General features: G+C 58.1%; 1 protein-coding gene across 1 annotated transcript in view; it reads left to right on the forward strand.

Moving 5' to 3' along the window:
• Positions 1-1,123: 1,123 nt before the first annotated feature.
• Positions 1,124-25,330, forward strand: part of CAPN11 (calpain 11) — a 29,650-nt gene continuing 5,443 nt past the window's right edge. Inside the window, exons 1-17 of the mRNA XM_077813583.1 lie at positions 1,124-1,261; positions 11,231-11,522; positions 12,254-12,323; positions 16,277-16,395; positions 16,633-16,766; positions 16,966-17,134; positions 18,167-18,250; positions 18,334-18,419; positions 18,670-18,744; positions 19,697-19,857; positions 20,710-20,879; positions 21,114-21,125; positions 22,154-22,365; positions 22,898-22,937; positions 23,327-23,392; positions 24,249-24,306; positions 24,416-24,480. Of these exons, the coding sequence (XP_077669709.1) occupies positions 11,277-11,522; positions 12,254-12,323; positions 16,277-16,395; positions 16,633-16,766; positions 16,966-17,134; positions 18,167-18,250; positions 18,334-18,419; positions 18,670-18,744; positions 19,697-19,857; positions 20,710-20,879; positions 21,114-21,125; positions 22,154-22,365; positions 22,898-22,937; positions 23,327-23,392; positions 24,249-24,306; positions 24,416-24,480 (1,767 nt within the window). The 5' untranslated portion in view covers positions 1,124-1,261; positions 11,231-11,276. The remainder of the gene's footprint in view (positions 1,262-11,230; positions 11,523-12,253; positions 12,324-16,276; positions 16,396-16,632; positions 16,767-16,965; positions 17,135-18,166; positions 18,251-18,333; positions 18,420-18,669; positions 18,745-19,696; positions 19,858-20,709; positions 20,880-21,113; positions 21,126-22,153; positions 22,366-22,897; positions 22,938-23,326; positions 23,393-24,248; positions 24,307-24,415; positions 24,481-25,330) is intronic.

Below are 25,330 nucleotides of genomic sequence, written 5' to 3' on the forward strand. Positions count from 1 at the left end.
TCTGGTCCCTTTGAGGGGCATTAAGCGCTGTGGGTGGGCTGCTATCTGAGGTGGGGGATCCTCTGACCCTGGAGACATGGGCAATGCCCTTCCCAGTGCTCCCAGTGATCACTGCCCTTCATGCAGCAGGTCCAGGGCAGTTCTCAGAAAAGTGCCTGGAGCTGCTGGAGTTGTCCTGTGAACAGCTGGGAAGGATCCAGTTGGCTCTTGGTGTTGGGGAAGCAAGGTCCAGCCCCGGGACGTCCCAGGCTGTGTGAGAGGAGTGGCCTGCCATTGGAGAATGAGCAAAACACACAGCCTGGCTGTAAGAGGCATAAGTGATGGTGGTGAGAGAGACCTCCTCATCGGGAAGGAAAAGGGCAGCAAATTCCAGTGGCCTGCACATGTGAGTGGGAGCCAGGAAGGCTAGGCTTATATTTCTGATGCTACTATGGATGTTTGTCACCTGCCTCAGTTTCCCCATCTGGAACATGGGAGGATGATCCTGAGCGCTCTAATGTGGGGAGGGTATGAGGTTAATTAATGTCTGCAAAGTGCGTGTGGTTGGCATGCAGGCTAGGAAAGCTGGGCAGTGTTTTGTATGCCCTCTTCTAGATGGAATCAGAACTACTCAAGTGTGTGTCATAGACTCTATACTATTAATGGAGGTTCTCCTTCACTCAGGGGTTAGATCCTCTGCGTTTGGATCCAGGACTGTCGGAGCCTCTGCTTCAGCCCGTGGTGGGAGCCAGGCTCAGAGTCTTCTGCTGACCCCAGGGCCAGCCCCTCTGGATCCATCACTGGTGCAGGCGCCTTGCTTTTGGAGTGAGGATCCCTTTGGCAGGCGTCTCAGAGAGCTGAGGCTTTTCGTTCAGTCTCCTCACCCCTTGTAACGTGCCCTGACGCAGCCGAAGGGCGGTGCAGGATCTGCAGCCTGGCACACAGGGCTGGGCAAACACCAGTCGGGGGGGAAATCCTGAAGTGGGGCGGGGAAGGGGAGGCCTGGGCTTCTCCAGGGAGCAGCTCCAGGGCAGGGAGTCAGACAGCAGCTGCTGTGCCTTTAATTTCTCTGCCCGTACCGCCCGCCCCCCCCCCACTCAATCTAAGCTGCATGCTCCGCACATCCTGCCACCAGGCCAAACCCCACCTATCCTCTGTGCAGAGCCAGCAGCCGAGCTAGCGCCTCTGCTGCAGCGAGCCGGGGCGAGGGAGGCTCCCAGCACCCGCGCGGGGCCAGGGCAGGAGAAGAGAGGGAAGGGCCCCCCCGGGAGCAGCCCACACAGTAAGTCTCTCTGCTCTTCTCAGCCCCTCCGGCCATGCTGGGAGCCGATTAACAGCTCAGCTCTAGAGGCTGCTAATTTCAGGGCCTGCCTGGGAGGGAGGGGCTGGTGGCAGGGACCCTCCCTGGCTTGGGCACTCGCTCCTCTTGGCTGTGGCAGCTGCTTCAGGGAAATGATCAGGTGAGTCAGGGCGGTGGCACCGGCCTATGGCACAGGTCTCTCCCCCTAGAGCTCTGAAGATGGGGAGGGGCTCGCAGGGTTCTGGCTAGAAGTCTGTGCTCCAGGCCTGGGGGTCCCCTCCCTCAGCACGAGTGGGGGGAAGGGGACCCCCCCCTTTTGCACCTGGGAGGGCAGCAGTGGCATTTTCTCTTTGCCCCCCGCCCTGCAAGTGTCTATGGTATGTGCAAGGGGAAGCTGCTCTGGGCTGAAGCCAGCTGCTGTGTTGCACCCAGTGGCTGTGAGCCAGGCAGGGACTGCAGAGGATATGGGTGTTCAGCCTCAGACCTGCCTTGGGTCCTGGGCTGGGGGTGGCTTGTTAACCGGATCGTTGTTCCAGCTCTGGAGTTTCCCCCTCCTCCGCCCCCCAGCCTTTCCCCAGTGCTGCACAGCGATGCCCTGGGAGCGCCCGCCCTGTGCATTGCAGGGCTGCCCTGCTGGGAGTGCCAGCCTAGGGGAAATCCTAGGCGGGTCTTTCTTCCACCCCTCACCCACGCTTCCTAACTGGCAGTACTGCAGTTCCCCAATGCACCCTGTCTGGAGAGGAGCCTCTCGGTGGGGGCGGGACAGGCCGACCTGGGGAGGATCCTGCCATTCTGAAGGGAGAGGTTGCTGAGAAATGAGCTCCCTGGCTCTGGCAGCAGATGTGTTGCAGCAGTGGGGGCCCTGTGAGTGCCTCAATAGAGGAGACTGCAGCCCATGGTCCCTGTGGAGCTTGGGGTCTACAGTTGATCGGGGTGGGGGCTATGTGAGAGCTGGGGGAGGCTATGCGTGAGGGAGGCTATTGCGGTCTGTTTGCTTCTTGGCTCCCATTCCCAGCTGTTTGCAGGAAATAGCTTTCCTGCTCCAAGCCTCTGTACTGGGCCCAGCACCCTTTTGGAACAATCTCCTGCAGCTCAAGCACCTCTCAAGACAGCGTCTTTCCATTTGCTCAGCTGAGGTGTAAGACTGGCCCTGGCGGCTTTGTGGTTACTAAAGATCCCAGGGCGTGTTTCCATGGAACTGATGTGAACTCCCTTGGCCTGGCCAGATCCCAGCCTGGGTAACTGCACTGTGCCTTCCATTAGTCCTGTTGTTTCATGTGGGTGCCTGCCTTGAGCTCTTGTGTGTAGTGTTGCTGTCTGGTGTGTTCCACCCCAGAAGTGGCTGCACTTTGGTGCTGGGTGACCAAGTGTGTATTATATGTAGTTTGGGATTGGGGTGTGGCATTCCTTGGACTGGTTGGAGAGAACGTGCCATGAAAGCCTTGGTAACTCTTTTTATGTTTTGCTGGATGTGGTGGCCAGGTGCGTCCAGGCCTGGTTTGAATTAGACACAGTTCCTGGGCTCTTCTGTGCTGTCTGAGCAGCCATCCCTGGGTGCTGGATTCCTCATGGAGTGAGGAGAGCTCGGCCACACACAGCAGTAAATCCAGCCCTGGGACTGCTTGTCCTGTTTCCTTTAACTTTCTAGTCCCTGGAGTTACCCCCTTCTCCATTGGATGTCATTACTGCAGAGACTTGGTGCCCTCCCAGCTCAGGCAGGGATGGTAAGCAGGGTGCTTGTTGTGTTGCAGCAGGCCCTTGATGCAAATCTCTCGGGTTGACACGGAGGCAGGCCTGTCCTAGATACTTAGTACATGCTCTACTGCATCAAGTGCTAACCACCTCCAGCCAGCCGTGGGAGGCTGTTGCAGGAAATGAGGCCTGCATCCACTCCACACCTGGTGGGCAGCACCCTCCAAGCCCAACGGCTTCAGTTCTGGCTGACCTGGTCAGCTCCGCAAGGAGCCTCCCTCAAATGCCTGGGGACCAGCAGTGGTGGGAACAGCTGGACTCTCAACTGTGTGTATAGGCAAAAAGAAAAGGAGTACTTGTGGCACCTTAGCGACTAACCAATTTATTTGAGCATGAGCTACAGCTCACCTCATCGGATGTAGCTCACAAAAGCTCATGCTCAAATAAATTGGTTAGTCTCTAAGGTGCCACAAGTACTCCTTTTCTTTTTGTGGATACAGACTAACACGGCTGCTACTCTGTAACCTGTGTGTATAGGGGCGCCCCTGTGATCACAGGCCAAAAACAAAGGGACCTGGACTTCCCCCCGGAACAGTCACCTGGGTTCTGTACAGAGCTGAACTCCTCCTGTGCACTTGAATAAGGGTCTGCCTGCTGGGTCACCCTGCTGTTGGGTGTCAGCGTCACACTGGGGATCCCAGTGCACTGTTCTGCAACGCTTTGAGTTCTGTTCCCACCTGAGGGGATTGGCACATCTGAAAGAGCTGTCCCCAGAGTGGTGGCTGGGATGGTGGCAACCTGACTGGTAGGAACTGTTGGTGATCCAAGGTCTAGCTGGGGGCCAGTCTCCCCTGGTGCAGGGAGACTGGAGAAGCCAAGTCCCAACACAAAGGTGGAGGGGGAATTGGTGAGACAAACCCTACTGTGCAGCCGGGGAAACCCAATCGCCTGCCTGTGGGTGCACAGTGAGTCAGTGGCAGAGCTGGGATTTGAACCCAGGAGTCCAGTGCTCCTTCCCTGATCAATAATGGTTGCAGCCACCAGCTAGTAGGGCTCAGTCTGGGCATGACGTCGCTGGAGGCTGAGTGAAGACAGAACTGATGTACAGGAACGGATATGGGTTGGGGGGGGGCAAGTTGGGGCCCCTCCCTACTCCACGCCTTCCGCCTGCAGTCACCCCGCGCTCCTGCCAGGGAAATGAGGCTGTGGCCTGGGGGCTTGCCCTGCTCTGCCCACCCAGTGCTCCAGCAAGCCCTTGTGCCCTGATCCCGCTCCCCAGCAGGAGCACTGGGAGCACCCTTTTTTCCAAGGCCCTTGGGCACAGGCCCCATTGGCCCAATGGCTAATCCTCCACTCCTGGTGTAGGGTTTGTTTAGCTGCTGGAGGGAGGCCTTTGGGGACTGGAAGGGCCAGTTGGTTTGTGTCGGAAGGAACAGGGAAGGCGTCTTCCAAACCAAACAAACAGGGCAGTTGTGCTTCCCCTCGAAAACCTCACTGTGCTGCCAGCGTATGCTGGAACAAGCCGAGGTCGCCGGTTCTGAGGGGGGTAGCAAGCTGTCCTAGTCATGCGTTGCTCCGGAGCTCCCGACTGCTCGGATGGTTGGCACCGTGCAGGGCTTGGGGAAGGGAGTGACGCCAGGGGAGGACTTTGAAAGGGAGCTCAGGGATTCCCAGGGTGAGAGTCAGCCCTGGCGTCACTGACTTGTTACACTGAGGAGAAGGCACTGCATGGAGGGATGGGGAAACCTATTGCTATAGCTGGGCTGGGGAGCAAGCTGTGTGGCTGAAGCAGTATTTCAGGTAGCAGTGTGTTTCTGGGGGCCTATTTTCCAGGAGTCTGTGGAGCCAGAATTGCCCCGTGGCATCAAAAAGATGGATGCTGCTGGAGGGGGCCTGCCAGGTACAGAGATGGCTTTGGGCACTCCCTGGACAACGGTTGGCTTGTGCCTCTCTGAAGCATCATCCAGAAATGTGCACCCTATATACCCACCCAGGGGACGCATTGGCTCCATCAGCACCAGCCTGCAGGGAGACCTCTGTCTGCTCCTGCTCAGCTGGCATCCAGACTGGTTCCCCATGTGTCTGAAATGCTCTTCACTCCCTCTGCACTCAGGAGGACTCCAGCATCAGCTTCTGGTTACCTCCTTTGTGAGCACAGCAGCCATCAGGGCCTTCCAAAATACACTGAATAACAAGGCTAATAATAACCTATGCTGTGGCTGTGCCTTCTGGGCAAGGCTCAGCTTATCCACAGGGGGCTGCTGCAGAGCTGGGAGGAGCTATAAATGTTTGAAGAGGAAGCAGGGGTGCAGGAACTCTACAAAAGAGGCTGCTAGTTTTAGGCCCCTGGGGATGAAGAAAAGCATGTAAACGTTCCCAGAGTGTCACTAGTGCAGGGAAGTCTGCCTGAGTCTGCAGACAGCCTGAAACCATCGCTCTGTGAGGGTGACTGCCCCCTGGGGGTGAGGAGGGGCTGTTCACTCAGCTGATGATGGAAATGTCAGCATTAACCACTTTACTGCTGATCACCACATGGTTGGAGAGGGAGGGTTGGTCTATAAAGATCTATGCAGCGTGACTGGGAATGGCAGCTCATTTTGGGGTCACAAGTGGGTGGCACTTAAGAGATGACCCCCAATTATTTTTTCCCATCTGGTTCCTGGAGCCAATCAGCCAGAAGGGAGGATCAGAGAGCTCCACCCACGGGGAGCTAAACCCCAGGAGCAGAGTGGGGCTTTTCACACAATGCTTAGCCTGGCACCATTGTTTTGCAGGGCAACAGTCAGTCGGGGTCTGAGTCACTTGGGCAAGCCGTTGCTGGCATGAGGATGTGCAGTAGGGAGGGGGCATGTAGCGCTGTCAGTGCAGCAGGTGAGGGGCTGGTGCTGCCGCTGGGGAATGCTCTTTCCCTGGAGTGGCACTGCCATGGCTAGAGCATGCTCACACCCATATCAGCGCTGCACAGGCCTGCCGGGGAGGTAGGAAAGGGCCAGGCACAGCATGAGGAGGCTCGAGGCAGGGGAAACCACAAGCCAGGAAACAAAGGCAGCACGGATGACTGTGCCTAGTGGTGTTCCTTGCCCTGCCCTGCCCTGCCAGTCAGAGACAGGAGGAGCTAGCCCAGGGGCTTCCTGGATGGGAAGGTACTTGACTGGTACACCGAGATGGTGTCGCTGTGAGGTTCTTGGGCACACAGAGGTGCTAGTGCTGTGGACCCTGGGGTGGGGAGTTGGCACTGGGAACTGCGTGGGAGTGGCACCAGGTGCAAGGACGAAAAAGGGGATTCATATCGTGGCAAGGAGGGGCACAGGGGTGGGGAGAGGAGCAGAATTGGTACTGCCTGGGGAAAGGGGTACTGGACACGCAGGCGGGAGTTCATAATGTCAGAGGAGCAGGCACCAGGGGCATGAAGGGTGGTTGGGGCTGCGGGGGGAGGGTGTATTCTCTCCCTCCCCACCTCAATGGGCATTGGAACAGATACAGCCAGTGCCGCCATAGGGCAGCTCTGTGGGGCAAGAGCCACATGCACCTTGTGTTCAATGCCCAGTCTCTTGCCCATCCCAAGGAAGCCAGCAGAAGTATAGCATGGGATCTGCCAAGAGCTGTCCCAGCCAATGCCATCCATTCCCCCCTGGTAACAGCAGGAACCCCCAGGATCGAGGGAGACCTCCTCGTGGCCCGGCTCCGTCCACGCTGTCTTGTGCTGAGGGTTGTGGGGTGTCTCTCAGCACTGGGCTGGTAGGTGCCTGGTCCCCTGCCATTCTGGGGGGCTCTGGCAGGGGTGGAATGGAGAGGATCGTGGCTGGCAGCAGGGAGGCTGTGGGGAAAGTGTTAAGGGGCCCCAGGGCAGGATTTCTGGCAGCAGAAAATGGAGCCCAGCTTGGCCGTTGCCGTGAGATGTCCTGGGGGTAGCTTGGGGTGATTGTCTGAGCTGGGGAAGAGTGGGGGTGGGAAGGGTCTGCTCTGCTGCTGTGTGCAAGGAGACTTCTTGTGTGTTTCCAGCGCTAGTCCTCCCAAGTGTCGCTCCCTGTAAGATGAGGACAGGCCAGCATTTCTGAGGGGGATTCCAGCAGGTCCTCGGGGTGATGTTTTACCTGCGGCCTCCCCTTCCGCGGGCCCTAGTGCCAGTCCTCAAAGCGAGGCCTCGGGTGTGCCAGCCAGTGCCCACCGCCTCATGCTCAGTAGTGCTCCTCTGTGCTGCCACGGACCTTGCGCTGGCTGCACTCCCAGCGCAGGCTCTGGAGCAGCGGCGAGGTGGGTCAGAGCTGACCTTGCTGGATGGGGTGGCACAGCGCACTGGGGCCTGGTGCTCAGGGGAGCCCAAACCCACAGGCCCCAGGTGCTGATTAAATCCTTCGGAGGCAGGGACTTTGCAGGCCTTTACCTGGTTTGTGGTGGGCTCCCCACCTCCGCCCATCCGTCATTCACCCAAGAGGGGGATGGGTCGCAGTCCCAGCAAGGGAGGTTGGGGTTTGGCCCAGGTGATGCTGGCTGTGGGGCCCACCCCCATATTTTGGGACGGGAAGCTGGTGACTGGTGGGGGGAGGGCCAGCCGTGTCCCTGGCACTAGTGGGAGTTGGGTAGTTGCACACACCCCGACCAGGACAGAGCTGTGGTCCTGCTGGTCTGGCATCCAGTCTCCAGCAGGGACTGATGGCTGAGCACTCTGGAGTCCCCCTGCACCCGTATACCCCTCTTCCTCCTGAACACCATTGTGGATGGAAATGTGGCCTGTCAGGCTGGAAGCCACGGCCCAGTTCTGCACAGAAACGACAGTGTCTGTGGTATGGATTGGGGTGTGGGAATGGCCCCTGACTGTGGGAGGCCGCCCCAGGGGTCCTTTCTGCACTGCCAACTGGCCCCGGCTTGGTCACTTGGTTTCTGAGTAGCACCCCGTAGAGGGAGGCAAAAAAAACCGAGGAGTCCTTGTGGCACCTTAGAGACTAACAAATTTATTTGGGCATAAGCTTTCGTGGGCTAGAACCCACTTCATCAGATGTATGAAGTAAAAGATACAGGAGCAGGTATAAATACATGAAAGGACGTGGGTTGCTTTGCCACGTGTTAAGTCAGTCTAACAAGATAAATCAATTAAGAGCAAGATATCAAGGGTGGAGAAGTAACTTTTGAAGTGGTAAGAGAGTGGGCCATTACAGACAAAAAAAACCGAGGAGTACTTGTGGCACCTTAGAGATGCCCAAATAAATTTGTTAGTCTCTAAGGTGCCACAAGTACTCCTCTGTTTTTTTTGCTGATACAGACTAACATGGCTACCACTCTGAAACCTGTCACCATTACAAACAGTTGACAAGAAGGTGTGAGTAACAGTAGGGAGGGGCTCTCCTGGAGCCAATGGTACTTTCCCAGCAGAGGCAATGCATGGGAGGGCATGCAGGGTCACATGCCCCCTGAGATTGCTCGGTCACATGGTGCGGCCAGGCCCCCTCTGTGCAAGGTGGGTCAGCCGGTGAGCTGCACAAGGCAAGGAGAGGCAGAGGCAGGAGGAATAGCTGGGAGCTGCAGGGAGGGGCCACTGCTTTCCAGGAAGGGGCGGGCATTGCTTTTTTGGGGGAAGGGGCTGCGTGGGGGGGCAGGACTCAAGCTGTTCTGGGGTTGTGCCACCCCCCACCCCACCCCACCATCATCAGGCATGGGTCATCTCTGTTTCTCGGAATCATGCATCCTGTCGGCTCTGAGCTTGGTTTGAGTCACACTCTCCTGCTGGAGGAGGGCTGCCCCAGATCCTCCCTCTTTTCCACCTTTCCAGACTCCTGTAACTCCTCCAGGAGTTTGAAGTCCAAGTCCCACTGCCCAGGGCTGAAGCATATAATTTAGCTTCACAAGGTCCCCTGTGGTGTGGGGCCCTGGGCAATTGCCCTGCTTGCCACCCCTTAATGCCCACCCTGAACTTGCTACCTCCTTAAACCTGTTCTGCAACCCCCCTGGGGGTCGGTTAAGAGAGAACCACTGCTCCAGCCCACTGAGCATTGCTGGCTCTGGCCTGCAGCCTTGCAGAGATGTCACCACTTGCTAATGGGCCCTCCAAATGTGTTGACTCAATGCACGCTCGGCCAAGGGCATCTCCAGAAGGAAGGGACTAGTGCAGGCAAAATCTACAATGCTGCAGGGCCCATCCCTGGGAGGGGGAGCCTGAGGAGCAGCCACTTCCAAACCCCCCTCCCTTCCCCCCTGAGGAGTTCCCACCTTCCCACTGTGGCCAGTCTCTTTCCCCTCCACCTCATGGTTTGTCTCTGAGAACAATATCACCCACATCTTCCCCCCACCAACCAGCAGGGATAGCTAGAAGTGGGTCTAGGGTTTTCAAACTTTCTTTCTGGCAACCCAGTTGAAGAAGATTGTTGATGCCTGCGACCCAATGGAGCTGGGGCAGAGGGATTTGGGGTGTGGGAGGGGGCTCAGGGCTGGGGCAGAGGGTTGGCGTATGGGGGTGAGGGCTGTGGGATGGAGTCAGGAATGAGGGGTTCAGGGTGTGGGAGGGGGCTCTGGGCTGGGGCAGGAGGTTGGGGTGCAGGAGGGGGCTCTGGGTTTGGGGGACTCAGGGCTGGGATGCGGGAGGGGATGAGGGCTCTGGGCTGAGGGTGCAGGCTCTGGGGTGGGGCCGGGGATGAGGGGGTTGGAGTGCAGGAAGGGGATCTGGGTTTGGGGGGGCTCAGGGCTGAGGCAGGGGATTAGGGCGTGGGCCTACCTCCAGTGGCTGCCGGTCAGCGGTGCAGGCGGGGTGCAGAGGCAGGCTTCCCGCCTGTCCTGGCACCGCGGACCATGCTACACTCTGGAAGCAGCCAGCAGGTCCGGCTCCTAGGTGGAGGTGCAAGGGCTCCACGACCCGCAGCTCCTCGGCCAATGGGAGTGTGGAGCTGGTTCTCGGGGCGGGGGCAGCACACAGAGCCCCATGGCCACTATGGGCTGGACCTGCTGCTGGCCGCTTCCGGGTAGGGACTACTAGTTTTACTACTAGTTTTTACTGCCCACCAGGGTCTCTGGGTGCTGAGCAAGGCAACCCAGGGCCTTGTATTCTGCATCCCAGTACAGGGTTGCGACCCAAACTTTGAAAAACAGTGGTCTGGGAGAGTCCCAGCATCCCCAGTCCCAGTCTCCCCCAGCAGGAGGCACCGTAAGGAGAATGTTGGTTCTGGGGGCAGCTCCCAGCCATTCCAGTCCCAGCCACCCCCAGGAGGCACTATGGGGAATGGGGCAGGAGTGTTGGGTCTGGCAGGGCTCCCATCTATTCCAGTCGCAGCCTGCTTCCACAGGAGGCACTGTAAGCAGCAAGAACAGAGCGTTGGAGTGAAAAGTTCGTCGCCCTGAAGTCCTGGTGGGCAGTGATGAACAGTGGGTGCATTGCCTTTGGTGTGGGGAATGGGGGCTGAGGCGGCCAGGATTCCTGCATGCTTGGCCCCTTTCCAGACAAGTCCAAAATCGCTGTTTGTAGCTCTGTGCAGAGTTTCAGCAGCGGAGCCGCTCCCTACCCCCATCTGCTCCCAGCTGGGGTCCAGGGCAGCTCTGTTTGTTCGGCTTAACACTATTGTGGATAGAAATGTGGCCTGTCAGGCTGAACGCCACGGCCCAGTTCTACACAGAAGCGACAGTGTCTGTGGTATGGATTGGGGTGTGGGAATGGCCCCTGACTGTGGGAGGCCACCCCAGGGGTCCTTTCTGCACTGCCAACTGGCCTGCCACGCTCGGTCACTTTGGTTTCTGGGCTCCCTCACAACAGTCTGTCAAAAGGAAGATGAGGAGTACTTGTGGCACCTTAGAGACTAACCAATTTATTTGAGACGAACTTTCCATCCTGTTAAAGTAGTAGCTGGAAGTACTAGTCAGAGTCCAGCATACAGCTGTGCAAGCTTCTCCAAAAGGCTCCACTATTGCACCTCAAACCAGACCAGCCCTGGGCTCCCCACACACAGCTGCCAGTGTCCCTCACCCCTGACCTGCAGTCCCCCCCACCCCCCCGCTATCCCAGCCCTGGGCTCCCCACACACAGCTCTGCCGATGCCCCTCACCCCTGACCTGCAGCCCCCCTCCTATCCCATCCCTGGGTTCCCCACACACAGCTCTGCCCATGACCCTCACTCCCAACCTGTCTCTTCTCTGCCTAGCCCAGATTCCTCTTGCAAACTCTGTTCCCTTGGGGGAGTCCTGTCCCCAGCCATCCCTGAATCTCCTCTTCCCCACCTCCCACTGCCCCACACACACTGCTGTGCCATGTCTCATCTCCTAGTGCCTTTTTCATCACAGGGGGAGGTTCTGAAGCTAGCGCTGCCTGTGCCTGGCCAGCTGCACCATGATGCCCTTCGGGGGAATTGCCTCCCGGCTGCAGAGAGACCGGTTGCGAGCGGAGGGGGTGGGTGAGCACAGCAATGCTGTCAAGTACCTGAACCAGGACTACGACACCCTGAAGCAGGAGTGCCTGGAGCGCGGCAGTCTCTTCGAGGACCCCCAGTTCCCAGCTGTCCCCTCCGCCCTTGGCTTCAAGGAGCTGGGGCCAAACTCTGGCAAGACCCAGGGGGTACGCTGGAAGCGCCCATCGGTAAGTGCCTGGCTCTCTCCTCTGTGGGGCCTGCAACATCCATCTGGATCCACTCAGCCAGGAGGCCCTGGACTGTGAGAGCTGCTCTGCCATGGTGACCCAGGCTGTCGCCCTGTCCCTTACACACTGTATCACTTTGCCTGCCCTGAACCCTGGTCCACAATCTGCCAAGCACTCCAAACCCCTCTGCCTGCCCCAGGCCTCATCTCCTTCAGACACTCTCCTTCCCCACAGGTGCCCAGAGCCACGGGTGCCAAGGGAGTTCTGTCTGTTGCACCCCCCCGAACCGGTTGCCTTCTGTAGTGAGTTCCTTTTCCCTTGGTTAGATCCGGGCGTTGAAATGTGGGGGTTGGTCTCTGTCTCACCCCTGCCCTTTCTGGATGGAATCGGACCTGTGCAGGTGTGTGAGCCCATTGCCTTGAGTGACTGGGGCCCCTCAATGTAAGCCCTCATACCATTGCCACTAACGAGGTTTGGGGCCTGTGGCTCTGCAGCAGCAGGTCTCAAAATGTTTTCCCACTGATCCCTTTGGAGTGGTTACAGTCAAGGCCCTTACCCACTGCTGGTGGCAGTTGGCACCCCTCTCTCCTAAGGGTGCTGTCAGACACTGCCACTCGTGGTCACCCCTGCTCCCTGAACCAGAGCTCAGCTGATACCTGCTGTGTAGAGATCAGAAAGCGGATCCTGCTGAGATCTGGCACCAGTATTTGAGTGTCTCTGCCCCTCTGCAGGAAATCGTGGGGGACCCTCAGTTTATTGTTGGAGGCGCCACGAGGACAGACATCTGCCAGGGGGCTTTGGGTAAGTACTGTCCCTCCAATCCCTGCACAGCGGCACCTGGGGTTTGGTACAGAGTGGGGAGGAGGTGTTTGTGTGAGGAGTGTTTGAATGGATTGAAATTGTGGGGCCCTCTCAAGTGCAAAGAGAGGATCCTGGTGGCAGGGGCCAGGGTTTTGTAAGAGTCGATTTCCAGCATTCTCTTCAGGAGTTGGGGGATTGACCCCAGTGCCCCTGCTGAATCAACTCTGCTATTACTTCTGTTCTTCCCCCATAATCCCACCCAGCCCTGCAGCTCTGGTTCCATTCTGGGATCTCCCTCCCATCTTGCCAGGATCTAAGAAGGACTTCCCTCCCGTTTAGCACTATGCAAAGGGCAAGGGCTCACAACCCCTTCGTCACTACTGTGTGTGACTGACTGTTGGTTACAGTAGTCCGTGGACATCCCAGCCAGGAATCCAGGCTCCGCTGTGCCAGGCACTATGCCTACATGTCCGTAATAAGCCAGTTCCTGCTCCAAAGAGCGTTCAACCTTGGCAGGTGATGAGAGACAACAGTAAACGAACGTGGTACAGGGCAAAGTAACGGTGCTCTGACTGTGATGGGTGGTGGTGGCTGCTCACTTGCATAGTGTTTTGTGGGCAGCATGGTGGAGGTGAATTGGAAGGACCATGCAGTGGCTCTGCTGATTTTCACAGGGAGTGCCTTCCAGGCAGGCGAGGGGAAAAGCACAAAGGTGACCAGTGGTCAGCAAAGGCTGGCAGAGGTAGATGTCTGGATAATATATTCGAGTTGTTAGGTAGGTGGGGCTAAACTGTGATTAAAAAACAGTAGCTTGTGTTTGATGCCTTGGAGAAGGGGGCGGGGCAGTGGAGGGACCCAAAGAGGAAGGTGACACAGAGTGATCTTAGCTGGCAAGGTGACCTTAGCAGCAGCATTTTGAATAGGCTCAATTGGAGCAAGATGGCATGGAATCATAGACATGTAGGGCTGGAAGGGACCCTGAGAGTTCATCTAGTCCAGCCCCCCCGTACTGAAGCAGGACCAAGGAAACCTAGACTGTCCCTGAGAGATATTAATCTAACCTGTTTTTAAAAACCTCCAGTGATTCCACAGCCTCCCGAGGTAATCTATTCCAGCGCTGAGCTATCCTTACAATTCCAAAGCTTTCCTGATGGCTAACCCAAATCTCCCTGGCTGCAGATTAAGCCAATTACTTCTTGTTCTACCCTGAGAAAACACAGAGAACAATTGGTCGCTGTCCTCTTTACAACAGCCCTTCACATATTTGAAGACTGTTATCAGGTCCCCCCTCAATCTTCTTTTCTCAAGATTAAACCCTCCCTCCCCCGTTTTGGTTTGTTTTTTTTTTACCTTTCCTCATAGATCATATTTGCTAAACTTCTTATGTTTGTTGCTCCCCTCTGGCCTCTCTCCAGTTTGTCCACATCTTCCCTAAAGTGTGTCACTCCGAATTGGATGCAGTACTCCAGCTTGAAACTCACCGGTACCCGAGCAGGGCAGGACAGTTACCTCCTGTGTCTTCCATACAACACTCCTATAAACACACCCCAGACCTACAACACCCCTGTGAACTTGGACACTTCCAAGCATTTGTCAAGGAGCAGTGATGATGGGAGATGATGATGGTTTTGATAGTGTAGCCAGATTTTTTTAAATGCTGCGTAGGAGGAAGTGGCAGGATTTAGATACAGTCTGAACACATGGATCTCGAGAGCAGGGTCTCCTAAAATACTGTGTGCTGATGTGTGTTAAACAGCTGCTATGTTCCACCCCCGAGATGGCTGCATTTCAATGTCTGGGGAAGTGATTACTGTGTCTAGTTTGTTGCACCCCTTGGGGGCTCTGGGAATGTCGAAGCTGCCATGGCACAGCAGCATGACCTGCATGGGGAGCCACAGAGCCTGGCTGGGTACAGTCTCTGGAAAGAGAGTAGCAGGATCCCCAACTCCCTTACAGCAGCCAAAACTAGGCCCAAAATTGCAGTTAGTACATGAGAGTCTGTCCAGGAAAGAGCCATGGCCAGAGTAGAGGTGGGAGGCTGCAGGCCAGGATCAAGAGGCATAGGCAGAGCTGGGTGAATGGGCCAAGACTGGAATGGTAAGATGGGGAGGGCTGTGGGTCAGGAATGAGGGGCATTGGTGGAGCTGGGGGTGGGGCCACAGGACTGGACAAGCAGGGGGAGTTGGTAGCCAGGATTGCGGGGCATTGGCCCAGCGGGGGTGAGGTTGGGCCACTCTGTGGTGTCCCCATGGCAGGCACTGCTGCCTCCACCCGGCTGGGATTCGTGAGTGGAGCGGGTGGTGGGTGCTCTGGGCCTGGCCACGCCCGGGCAGGAAGTTGCTAGGGAGCTGAGTCACAAGGGGCGGGCAGCCAGTGGCTTGAGGGTTGCTGTGGTGATGGTGTGTGAGTTGGTGCCGTGGCTATATTTAGAATTCCCAAAGGGATATCAAAACCAGGCCCTGCTCCTGAGTCCGGTCCAGGGCATGCCCCCCACCACCAAGTCCAGTCCAGGGTCCCCGAGTCCAGGCCTGGTTCTTCTCCTGCTGGGAGCTTTCCTGTTCTGCCTCATGGGCACTCCCTCTGCATCCCATTAATTGATCTTTAAATATTCATGGTAAATAGGCCCAATGGCCTGTGATGGGATGTTAGATGGGGTGGGATCTGAGTTTCTGCAGAAAATTCTTTCCTGGGTATCTGGCTGGTGAATCTTGCCCATGTGCTCAGGGTTTAGCTGATCGCCATATTTGGGGTTGGCAAGGAATTTTCCTCCAGGGCAGATTGGAAGAGGCCCTGGAGGTTTTTCGCCTTCCTCTGTAGCATGGGGCACAGGTCACTTGCTGGAGGATTCTCTGCTCCTTGAAGTCTTTAAACCACGATTTGAGGGCTTCGGTAGCTTGGACATAGGTGAGAGGTTTTTTGCAGGACTGGGTGGGTGAAATTCTTTGGTCTGCGTTGTGCAGGAGGTCAGACTAGATGATCATAATGGTCCCTTCGGACCTTAATATCTATGAATCCCCACTCCTGCCAGCCTGTGCCCACTCTCTGCTGCTCCCCCGCCCCTCCCAGCTTGTGCCATTTCCCTGTTGGATTTGCCAGTTGCCAGAAAAATAATTTAATCTGCCAGGTTTTTTCTTTTTTACATGGATATTATATACTAGATATAGATGCTTTAAGTGGCAGTTGGGGGAGGGGGAGCTGCAGAGTTGCCTTGTGGTTGGGGGTTGGGCTTGCCTCGTGGGGGAGGGGATGCCAGTTTTTTGGCATTTTGGAGGTGGTAACCCTATCTGTCTCCCTTGGCGCCCAGTCGTCTCCGCCCTCAGCTGCTTGTCACTCACGGCCTGGTTCCCGCCTGCAGCAGAGCAGCCTGGCTTGCTCCCTTCTGACTGACAGGAGCAGCTGGGGGTGAGGCACAAGCTGGCTGGCCTCCCAGCAGTTCCTGCCCTCCCCCATTATTCCCGGATGCTCTGGGGAGGAGTGTGAACCCTTGGACACAGTGCCCAATGCCTGGCTTGGATCTTGGGGCAGCATGTGCGTGGGGCTGTGTTTCCATCTCCCTCAGTCAGTGCTACCTCACCAGGCCCTTGGTCCCTTCCTGCAGAGCACATGGGAGGATGGCGGGTGCCGGGGGGGGCACATCCTTCTGCCTCCACATGGCTAATCAGGGGTGTTGTGGGGGTGGAGCATCCCTGGGAGGAAGTTGCTGTAACTCCCCTCACACACTCCCCTGTTAACTCCTTCAGTGGGTTCTGTGGGTCCAGGGGATGCAACTGGCGCTTGTATCATAATGGGCAGCAGGCTGGAGGATCCCATGTGGCGCTGCCCAGGGCAGGAGGGGGGTGAGGTAGAAGTGGGGAGGGTTACAATCTCTGGTCTCAGTGACTCAGCAGGGAAGCTGTAGGAAGGGAGAGGCTGGGGGCAGGTCTGGTGGCTGATCCCAGATCCCTGCTCTCCAGGTGACTGCTGGCTGTTGGCTGCCATTGGTTCCCTCACCCTCAACGAGGATCTCCTGCACCGCGTGGTGCCCCATGGACAGAGCTTCCAGGAGGACTATGCTGGAATCTTCCACTTCCAGGTAAGGCCCAGGGCAGGGCAGTTCCCCACCCCACAACAGGTGCTGCAGAGCCCCTCGAGGTAGGTCCAGGCCTCGGAGTGGAATCCAAGCCTCCCCCATGGCCCTGGCCTAGGACCATCTACACTGAGTAACTCCTGGGCCCTATCATGGCCCCTCTCTTCCCCAAGCTCTGCAGCTGTCCCTGTCCACGGGAGTCTGGTCCTGTCCCGCTCACCCCAGACTCTCCTTCCTCCCCAGATCTGGCAGTTCGGCGAGTGGGTGGACGTGGTGGTTGACGACCGGTTACCGACCAAGGACGGGGAGCTGGTGTTTGTGCACTCGGCAGAGTGCTCCGAGTTCTGGAGTGCCCTGCTGGAGAAGGCCTATGCCAAGTGAGTGTCACCCTGCTGGGCCTGGGGCCAGTGGGGTCCGAGAGGGCGAGGGACTGAGCGGAGAGCACATCTCTGGGGATCTTGTCCTGGGGGTGTCTCCTCCAGTGGGCTTGCTCCCCTGATCTGGGGAGCAGCTGCTGAGTCCCACTGCTGTCTGCCCTGGCGTCCCGCTCATCCTCTGGCTCTGTCTGGTGTGCAGGCTGAACGGCTCCTATGAGGCCCTGTCAGGGGGTAGCACCACGGAGGGCTTTGAGGACTTCACTGGCGGCGTGTCAGAAATGTACGACCTCAAGCGGCCACCCCGCAACCTATCCAGGATCATCCACAAGGCGCTCGATAGAGGATCCCTGCTTGGCTGCTCCATCGACGTAAGGGGTGCTCCTCTTTCCTGCCCTTCCCCAAGGGGTTGTGGGGGGCTTGGGGCCCCTTCTCCTTCCACCTCAGGCTCTGAGGCCAGAATGCTCCCTGCGTCCCCCTCCATGCCCAGCTGCCAAGGGGGTAGGTGTAAAATCCTCCTTAACTGTGTCACAAGGCCCTTGATAGAGCGGGTAGCTCCCAACTGGTATCTTCCCACCATCTCAGCAGGGCTGGCCGTAGCTTGAGGGGTGCCCCACCCAGATCACCCCCACCTGAGGACAGCATGGCCCCCTGCTGAGCCCCAGAAGCAAGGGCTGGGGAGCAGAGCTCGTTCACAGTCTCTGTAGGTACCTCAGGCAGGGGATCTGGATGGGACCAGTCTTGCTGGCGGGGGAGGCTCATGGGTGCAGAGAGATCATTCATGCCGCTCTGCCCCATTGGAGGGTTTTGGAGCAGGCATGTGCCCCCTTGTGGTGAAATTTTGAATCAGCACGCACCGATCTGCCATTTCCAAGCGGGTATGTGGGGGCCATAAAACCAAAATCCCCAAAACAACTGCGGGGGCAGGTCAATCCAAACCTCTGAGGAGAGGAGCCAGAGAGTGGGGGCTTCAGCATTAGCCCCCAGCCTGAAGGGTCCCAGGGGATGTACTGTGAAGTAGAGGGATTCTTTCCTCCTCCCCCAGCCTCTGCTTACAGGCATCCACAAAGTGGGCAGTATCCATTCATCTCCCCCTGCCCCCTCAACCCCTCCTAATGTGTCGCATTGCAGCTATCCCTCCAGCAGAGCCCTTGTTGCAACTGCTGCAGTGAGAGGGAGCAGGGGCTGGGTGGGTGGCTGTCGCGGGGAGTTGAATAGATTGGCCCACATCACCAGCCCTGATCCTCTGGTTGATGGTGCCCTGCCCCTCCCCGGGGCTGGAGCAGCTTGGGATGGGGGTTCTCTGTGGGAAGGCAGCATGTGTCAGTGTCTCCTTAGCTAGAGGAGGAGGTGCTGGCTCTGGACAGGGGGAGATGCACCAATTCCTTGTCCTCTCCCCTCAGATCACAAGTGCCTTTGATATGGAAGCAGTGACCTTCAAGAAGCTGGTGAAGGGGCATGCCTACTCTGTCACAGGCTTCACTGAGGTGAGTGGCTGCCTGGGACCAAGAGAAATTACATGGCTCAGCCAGTGGCATCAGTTTAACCTTTGACCTCTGAATTTTGCCAGGTGGAGTACCGGGGTCGCCAGGAACAGCTCATTCGCATCAGAAATCCCTGGGGTCAGGTGGAGTGGACCGGAGCCTGGTGCGACGGGTGGGTGAGAAACGGGTGCCATGCTGGTATTGTATGGTCCTGCTGGGAGGCAAGTCTTGTAGTGTGCAGTCCAGGTGCTGTTTGCATGGCACTGCTAAGAGAGAGCTTGCAGCGCGTGATGCGCCTGCGGCAGATAAAGGTGCAGCTCCAGGGTGGGCTCCGAAGTGTCTGGCACTGGGGCGTGTCGGGGAGGGTGGCACAGTTCAGTATTAGTGTCCCCTATCTAACCACCTCTCTCCTGCCATCCCAGCTCTTCTGAGTGGGACAACGTGGACCCCACCCAGAGGGAGGAGCTGCAGCTGAAAATGGAGGATGGTGAGTTCTGGTGAGTATCTGCAGAGACAGATGGTGCCACTCTCCAGCAGGCGGGGCAGCCTGCACCTGTTCCAGACGGGGGATGGGGCCATAAGGTTCTGATCCTCGGGGAATCACATGCTTTGTCCTAATGGGCTGAATTCCTACCGAATCAGGAGCCTAGGAAAGTGTCTTCATCTCCCCAGTTAATAACTCTGCTCCTCTGCGGCCCTTCCACCCAGCCAGACGCTATGGAGCTAGCCAGCCCTCCAGGCATGCGAGCGGGGCCTGTTGTAGCACGTCCGCACGCCACGTCCTGTCGCCCCTGTCCCAGTTGCAGGCTGTTGCCGTGGTGGTCCTGTTGTGCCTTTCCCCCTCCCCAGCGCGCCATTGAGAGCACCTGCTTCTTGGCCCAGAGTTAGGGCAAGGGAGTCCGGTGGGGTTTGTTGCCCCGAAGATGGAAGTAGAGCTGGAGGATTGGCAGAGGGCTTCACGGCGCGCAGCTCTGCTAAGGGACCCTATGCTCAGGGCGGGACCCAGCCAGGCTGATGATACGAAGGACCCCAGCTGGGCTGCATGGGGCTTGGGCCAGCAGGAGGGACACTTATTCCAGGCTGCCGTCAATGAACCCAGATGAGCCCCCCTCTGCACTCAGCCTTGTTGGGGTGGTGATAGCAAATAGGGCTGGGACAGGAATGTGAGGGAATAACCTTTGCTGGCCCCAAGCATTGCTGGCTCAGACAATAGTGGGGGGTGGGCTGGATGGGACCGCCCGAGTGTGGCCCCTGTAACTCTTCCCTGTCAGAGAGCTCCTGAGCAGTGGGGCACAGGAAGGGGGTTAGAGCCAAGAAAGCGAGGGCCCCGTGGATGGGAAACTGGGAGCCCCCCCGCCACCCCAGCACTGCTGAAGAAACCCCCTGGTGGAGAGACCTGAGCTGGGTGGAGTCTCAGTCTTTTGTCTGCCTCCCCTCCCCCATGTTCAGGATGGCTTTCAAGGATTTCATGAGGGAGTTCTCCAGGTTAGAGATCTGTAATCTGACCCCTGATGCCCTGGACAAGGACGGCCTGAGCAAGTGGCACACGACCCTGTTCGAGGGTTCCTGGCGCCGAGGCAGCACAGCAGGGGGCTGCAGGAACCACGCAGGTACCACCCACCACCAGCCTGTTCCTTAAGGGTATGTCTACACTGCAGTGTAAGCCTAGGGTTTGAATTCAGACTCAGGCCTAATCCCCTTTCCGTCCACACACAAATCACACAAACCCAGGGCTCAAACCCAAGACCCCAGAGGGGTGGGGGATCCAAGCCTGAGTCAATCCAGGACCCAGGGTTCAAGTCCTGTTGCTCTGCAGTGTAGATGCAGCCCCACTGGACTCATGCTCTGGGAGTCTGCCAAAAGTATCCCACGAGCCAAATTCCATTGTCCTCTGGACAGCCAGGTTTGGTGGGCAGTCAGGTTTTCCCACACTGCACCACAAACAAAGGGCTAAAGCAGCCACGTTTTTGGAAGGGCACTAGGAAATCTGGGGTATAGATAGCTGGACTTGTGCCCACCTAATGGAGACCCAGGTTGGGGCCCAGGGTTCAACAGTTTGGGGTTACAAATGAGTGTAGACGCTCAAGCCCTAGGTTCACAAACTCAAGTTCTACTAACCCTGGGCTTACATTGCAGGGTAGACATACCCTAAGACTCCAGTTTTCATGTGTGTGTGATCAGGGAGCACAGTGATGCTCTGGGAGTGGGTCTGCCATGGGGTGGGGGTTGTGGGGCCTGTCCCTGCTCTGGCAGGGGGCAGCCCCTGGGCAAGGTACAAACTATGTAGCCCAGCGAATCTGAGCCCTTTGATAAGGAGGGAGTGGCTGGTGATCAGAGACACTGGGGGGGATGTAGGAGCCTACCCCTTGTGTACTGTTCGCTGTGGAGAAGTGGGTGCAATGGGGGAGGAGGCTGTGGGGCCTGCTCACCCAATGCATTATCCCGCCTCCTCTTTCCTGCAGCCACGTTCTGGATTAACCCCCAGTTCAAGATCAAGCTCCTGGAGGAGGACGATGACCCCGAGGACGATGAGGTGGCCTGCAGTTTCCTGGTGGCCTTGATGCAGAAGCACCGGCGGAAGGAGCGGAAGGTGGGGGGCGACATGCACACCATCGGCTTTGCGGTCTACGAGGTAAGCCTCTGGGTGTTGCTCAGTACTCCCTAGGGGTGGGGAGTCCCCCATCCCAACCCACATGTGGGCAGCACTGCTGAGCTCCAGAGAGAGCCAGTGAAGGGATTCCACAAGCCCTGTTAGTGGGGTGACTTTCCTCACTCGCCCCCCATTCAGCACTGAGCGCAAGAGGCATCAGGCAGGGGCTCCGCTCCCCACAAACAGGTCCTGATCTCTCTCTCCTCCTTTCCACAGGTCCCAGAGGAGGTATGTCCTGAGCTGCCAAACCCCACCGCTGGAGTGTGAGAGAAGAGGAGTGCTAGGGCTGGCAGGAAGGGGTTAATTCAGAGCCTGGGCTCCTGAGGTCCATCAGCCCTGGGGATTTCCCACCTCAGCCTTTCATCAGTTCCATCAGCCTGCTAGGGCGACCCCTGGCCAAGCCTTCCCGAGGCTGGCAGTAGAAAGCATGCCAACATGTGCTTAGCAAGGGAATACCAGGAGGAGCTGGCTGATGCTCGGCCTGGCTAGCATCACAGGGGCTCGGCACGCTCAGGTTTGAGCAGGAAGATCCCCACCGCCTGGAGTAGCTCCGGAGCCACATGCGGCTCTTCAGAAGTTAATACGCGGCTCCTGGTATAGGCACCGACTCCGGGGCTGGAGTTACAGGCACCAACTTGCCAATGTGCCGGGGGGTGCTCACTGCTCAACCCCTGGCTCTGCCACAGACCCTGTATCCACTCCACCCCTTCCCACCCCCTCCCCTGAGCCTGCCGTGTCCTCACTCCTCCCTCTCCCCTCCCAGAGCCTCCTGCAGGCCACAAAACAGCTGATCTGGAGGTGCAGGGAGGGAGGGGGAGGCGCTGATTGGCAGGGCTGCTGGTGGGTGGGAGATGCTGGGAGCAGGTGGGGGGAGCTGCTGGGGGATTGCTGATGTATTACTGTGGCTCTTTGGTAAATTCTGGCTCCTTCTCCGGCTCAGGAGTCCCCTGCCCTGGAGTAATCGCTCACTGCAGTGTGTGCGTGCGAACATGGAGCAGGGGCTATCTCCTTGCCTCCAGAAGCTGCTGCATTGGTCAGTGGTGAGAGACGAGACACTGGATTAGCTGGGCCGGGCTAGTCTAACAACTTCCTGGAGATGGTCTGTCCTGGGTGGGTAGGTTTGATGGGTACCCTCCACCCGAGAGCCATGAGTCCGCAGCTGTGCTGATAATCTAATGTGTCTGGTGCCTCGTGCCCTGGGCAAGTCCTCCCTGCCCGTGGCTGGGCTGTTACCCATGGGTGTGTCTGGTCCCCAGGCCCGGGGCTGCCAGAACGTGCACCTGAAGAAGGAGTTCTTCCTGCGGAACCAGTCCCGGGCACGCTCAGAGACCTTCATCAACCTCCGGGAGGTTAGCAACAAGATCCGGCTGCCCCCGGGCGAGTACCTCATCGTGCCCTCCACCTTCGAGCCGCACAAGGAGTCCGACTTTGTCCTGCGCGTCTTCACTGAAAAGCAGTCAGACACAGAGTGAGTCCATATGTGAGATAAGCGGCCGAGTCTCAGCTCAGGCTGTGGGGACACGATAGCCCAGCTCATGCCTGGCATGGCTTGGGTGGTCCCTTGGCAGATCTGGCTGAGTGGGAGGCTTCTCCAGAACATAGTGACATAGGGGTGGGGGAAGGCAGTCCCCCCCCAGGTTTGGGCATTGGGATCGAAGCCCTATACAGCTGCAGGGGAGAGGCCTGACCCTTCCCTGCCCATCACTCCATGTCTGTGTTGCCAGGTGTCTCAGTGCTTTGTATCCCCTGGGTGTCTGTTTCCCCCCAGATCAGGGGTAGGACAGGGGTAGGTCCCCAGGTCATGTTTCTTGGGCCCTTCTCTCCAGGGGTCTCAGAACTAGGGTTTCTCTCCCCAACCCTCCTGGCCCGTCTGATCTAGCCATGCTAGGGGGTACGCCATGCTCACCGCCCCCACAGCTCTCCACGCCTATCAGGACTCTGCTCCCCTCCCAGCTGGCATGCTGCCCCCTCCGTCACTGTGTCTCCCTTTGTGTCCCCAGGGAGCTAGATGAGGAGATCACTGCGGATCTGCCGGATGAGGTAAGAGGCCACCAAACCCAAGCTAGTGACACCACCCCTGCTCAGCCTGCTGAGCCTGTGCGGGTGCAGGGCAGCACAGTGCGGCATGGGGGGAAAGAGTTCCAGCTGGGGGCTGGCTGCATTCATGTGCCCAGTGCTAGTTTGAAATGGCCCCTCGGCCAGAGGACCAACTGGGCTGAGGGGCAGAGAAGGGGGCGCGATTGAGGGAGGAGGGCAGGTGACAGTAGAGAATGGGTGGGGAGCTGAAGGGCAGCTGGAGGAGGGGTGCAGAGAGCTCCCCCTGCTGGTCCTTTTCAGTAGGAGCCTAGGTGCGATGGCAGCTCAGCTTTAGTGGGAGGGGAAACTCCAGAGCTTGTTGAATAACCTGCCCCTGGTTTGCGTCGCCCCAGGAAGAGATCTCGGAGGACGACGTGGACAGCTCTTTCAGGAACATGTTCCAGCAGCTTGCAGGAGAGGTGGGTGCTGCCGCTTTGAGCTCTGTTCATGCCCCCACCCCCCACCCTCCTCCGGTGCCCTTTGCGCCAGCAGCAGGCTGGGAGCGTTCTGTGAATCAGAAATGGGGGGCTGGCCGTTGTTGTCTATCCTCGTCAGGATCAGGCCCTGTGGTGCTGGGCGCTGAGCGCGCACGGCTGAGACGCTCCCTGCCCTGAACAGCCCCCAGGCTCCGCAGCAGGGGTGTGGACGTCAATCTCAGGGGTGTAAGAGGCGCGACCCTCACTGCAGCAAGGCTGGGACGCTCTGTACCCAGCTGGGGGACCCATCACTAAGTGGCTCAGTCCCTCCTGCCCTCTGGGTGTCGGGCGCAACCCAGCTCCATAAGGACTGGGCCTGAGCGTTTATGCCCCACTTTATTAGAGGGCAAGAGCCTGCCCCCATACCCACTGCAGCTTCCCATGGAGGCCCCACAGGCTGTGGGTAGGGAAGTCCTGCTTACCAATGCTCCTAAGTCTTTTCCTGCTCCCACTTCGTACCTCCTGCTGCCTCAGTGGAGCTGGGGCGGGGTTCCTGGCCGCAAGACTGGCTCTGACCTATAACCTGGTTTCCTTGGCCAGCAGTGAGGTGCTGCAAACCAGCAGGTCTCCTTCACTGACAGCATAGAGCAGACACGGGCCATCACGCAGCACTTCGGGGGAGGGAGAAAATCCCTGCTTGACGGTGATGTGACAGGGTCAGAGAGGGGCCCAGGTGCTGCCTGAACCACGCCTGGCACCAGGGAAACCCACCACCCTGGTGTCTTGTGAGAGAGTCTGGGGCAGGTGCCCAGCTGAGTGTAGTGAATGGGTCACCGCTAATCCTCTGCCCTCCCACCAGGACATGGAAATCAGCGTCTTCGAGCTCAAGACTATTCTGAACAGAGTCGTCACCAGACGTAAGTGCTGCCCCCGGTCTCTTCCCCCATCCCGGACGCTCTCGCTCACTCGCTCCCCTGCTCTGTGACTCATTTTCCCAATAACAGCGTCTCCTTCCCCCACCCCCAGACAAAGACCTGAAGACGGACGGGTTCAGTATGGAGTCCTGCCGCAACATGATCAACCTGATGGATGTATCCTGCTGCGTGCTGGGGGGAGGGGGAGCCTCTCCTATGGGGACCCACCCTTCTGGCAGAGACCCCTTTTCCCGAGGTGGGGGTGGCGGGTGGGTTTGGTAGTTTCAATAGAGGCCCAGCCCAGCATGGCTCCCCAGATGTCTACTCTGTACCCCTCGCCCATGCTCATTTCTTGGGGGGAAGTTAGATCCCGGCTGCAGCAGCACTGTGGGCCCCTGCTCCAATGCCTCTGACCCCCGTTGGCCAGGGTGCAGCCTGGAGCAGCAGGCTTTCTGGAACAAGCTTTCACTTCCTCTCCATGCCCGCTGCCCAGGGAGCTATGCCTGCTTCAGCCCAGAGCCTGGCCACACCCTTAGTTTCTCTTCTGCCTCCCCCTTTGCGAGAGGAAGCGTCCCACCGCTCAGTTCCCTCTATTAGTACATCTCACGCACCAGGCTTGGGACCATTTGCTGCCCAGCAGTGACCTGCTCCATCTCTGGGCTAGGGGCAGACTTCAGGGAGATCCCTGTCCCCAAGGGGTACTGAGTGAGGGTATACCAGGTTCTCACCCAGACACCTTCAGTGGAGCAGAGCATTCCCCCCTCCCCCTTGTTTTGTCTGACTGCTGGGGTTGGAGGTGGGAATCGACAGCCACTGGTCTGTGCTCCCGGCTCACACTGAGAGTCACTAGGGCAGTGCCAGGGAGTCATGGTCACTGGGGAGCAAGAATTAAACACCACCACAGCCCCACATCCACTGCACCCCAAGATGGATGGGAGCACATGCCAGCCCAGCTCTTAAAGCCACTCTGATCCCAGAGCGCTTCACAAATTGCGTGTACACAGTGTCACAGAAACACAGCCACCTC

The sequence above is a fragment of the Eretmochelys imbricata genome, chromosome 3, assembly GCF_965152235.1.
Source record: "Eretmochelys imbricata isolate rEreImb1 chromosome 3, rEreImb1.hap1, whole genome shotgun sequence".
Lineage (NCBI taxonomy): Eukaryota > Metazoa > Chordata > Testudines > Cheloniidae > Eretmochelys > Eretmochelys imbricata.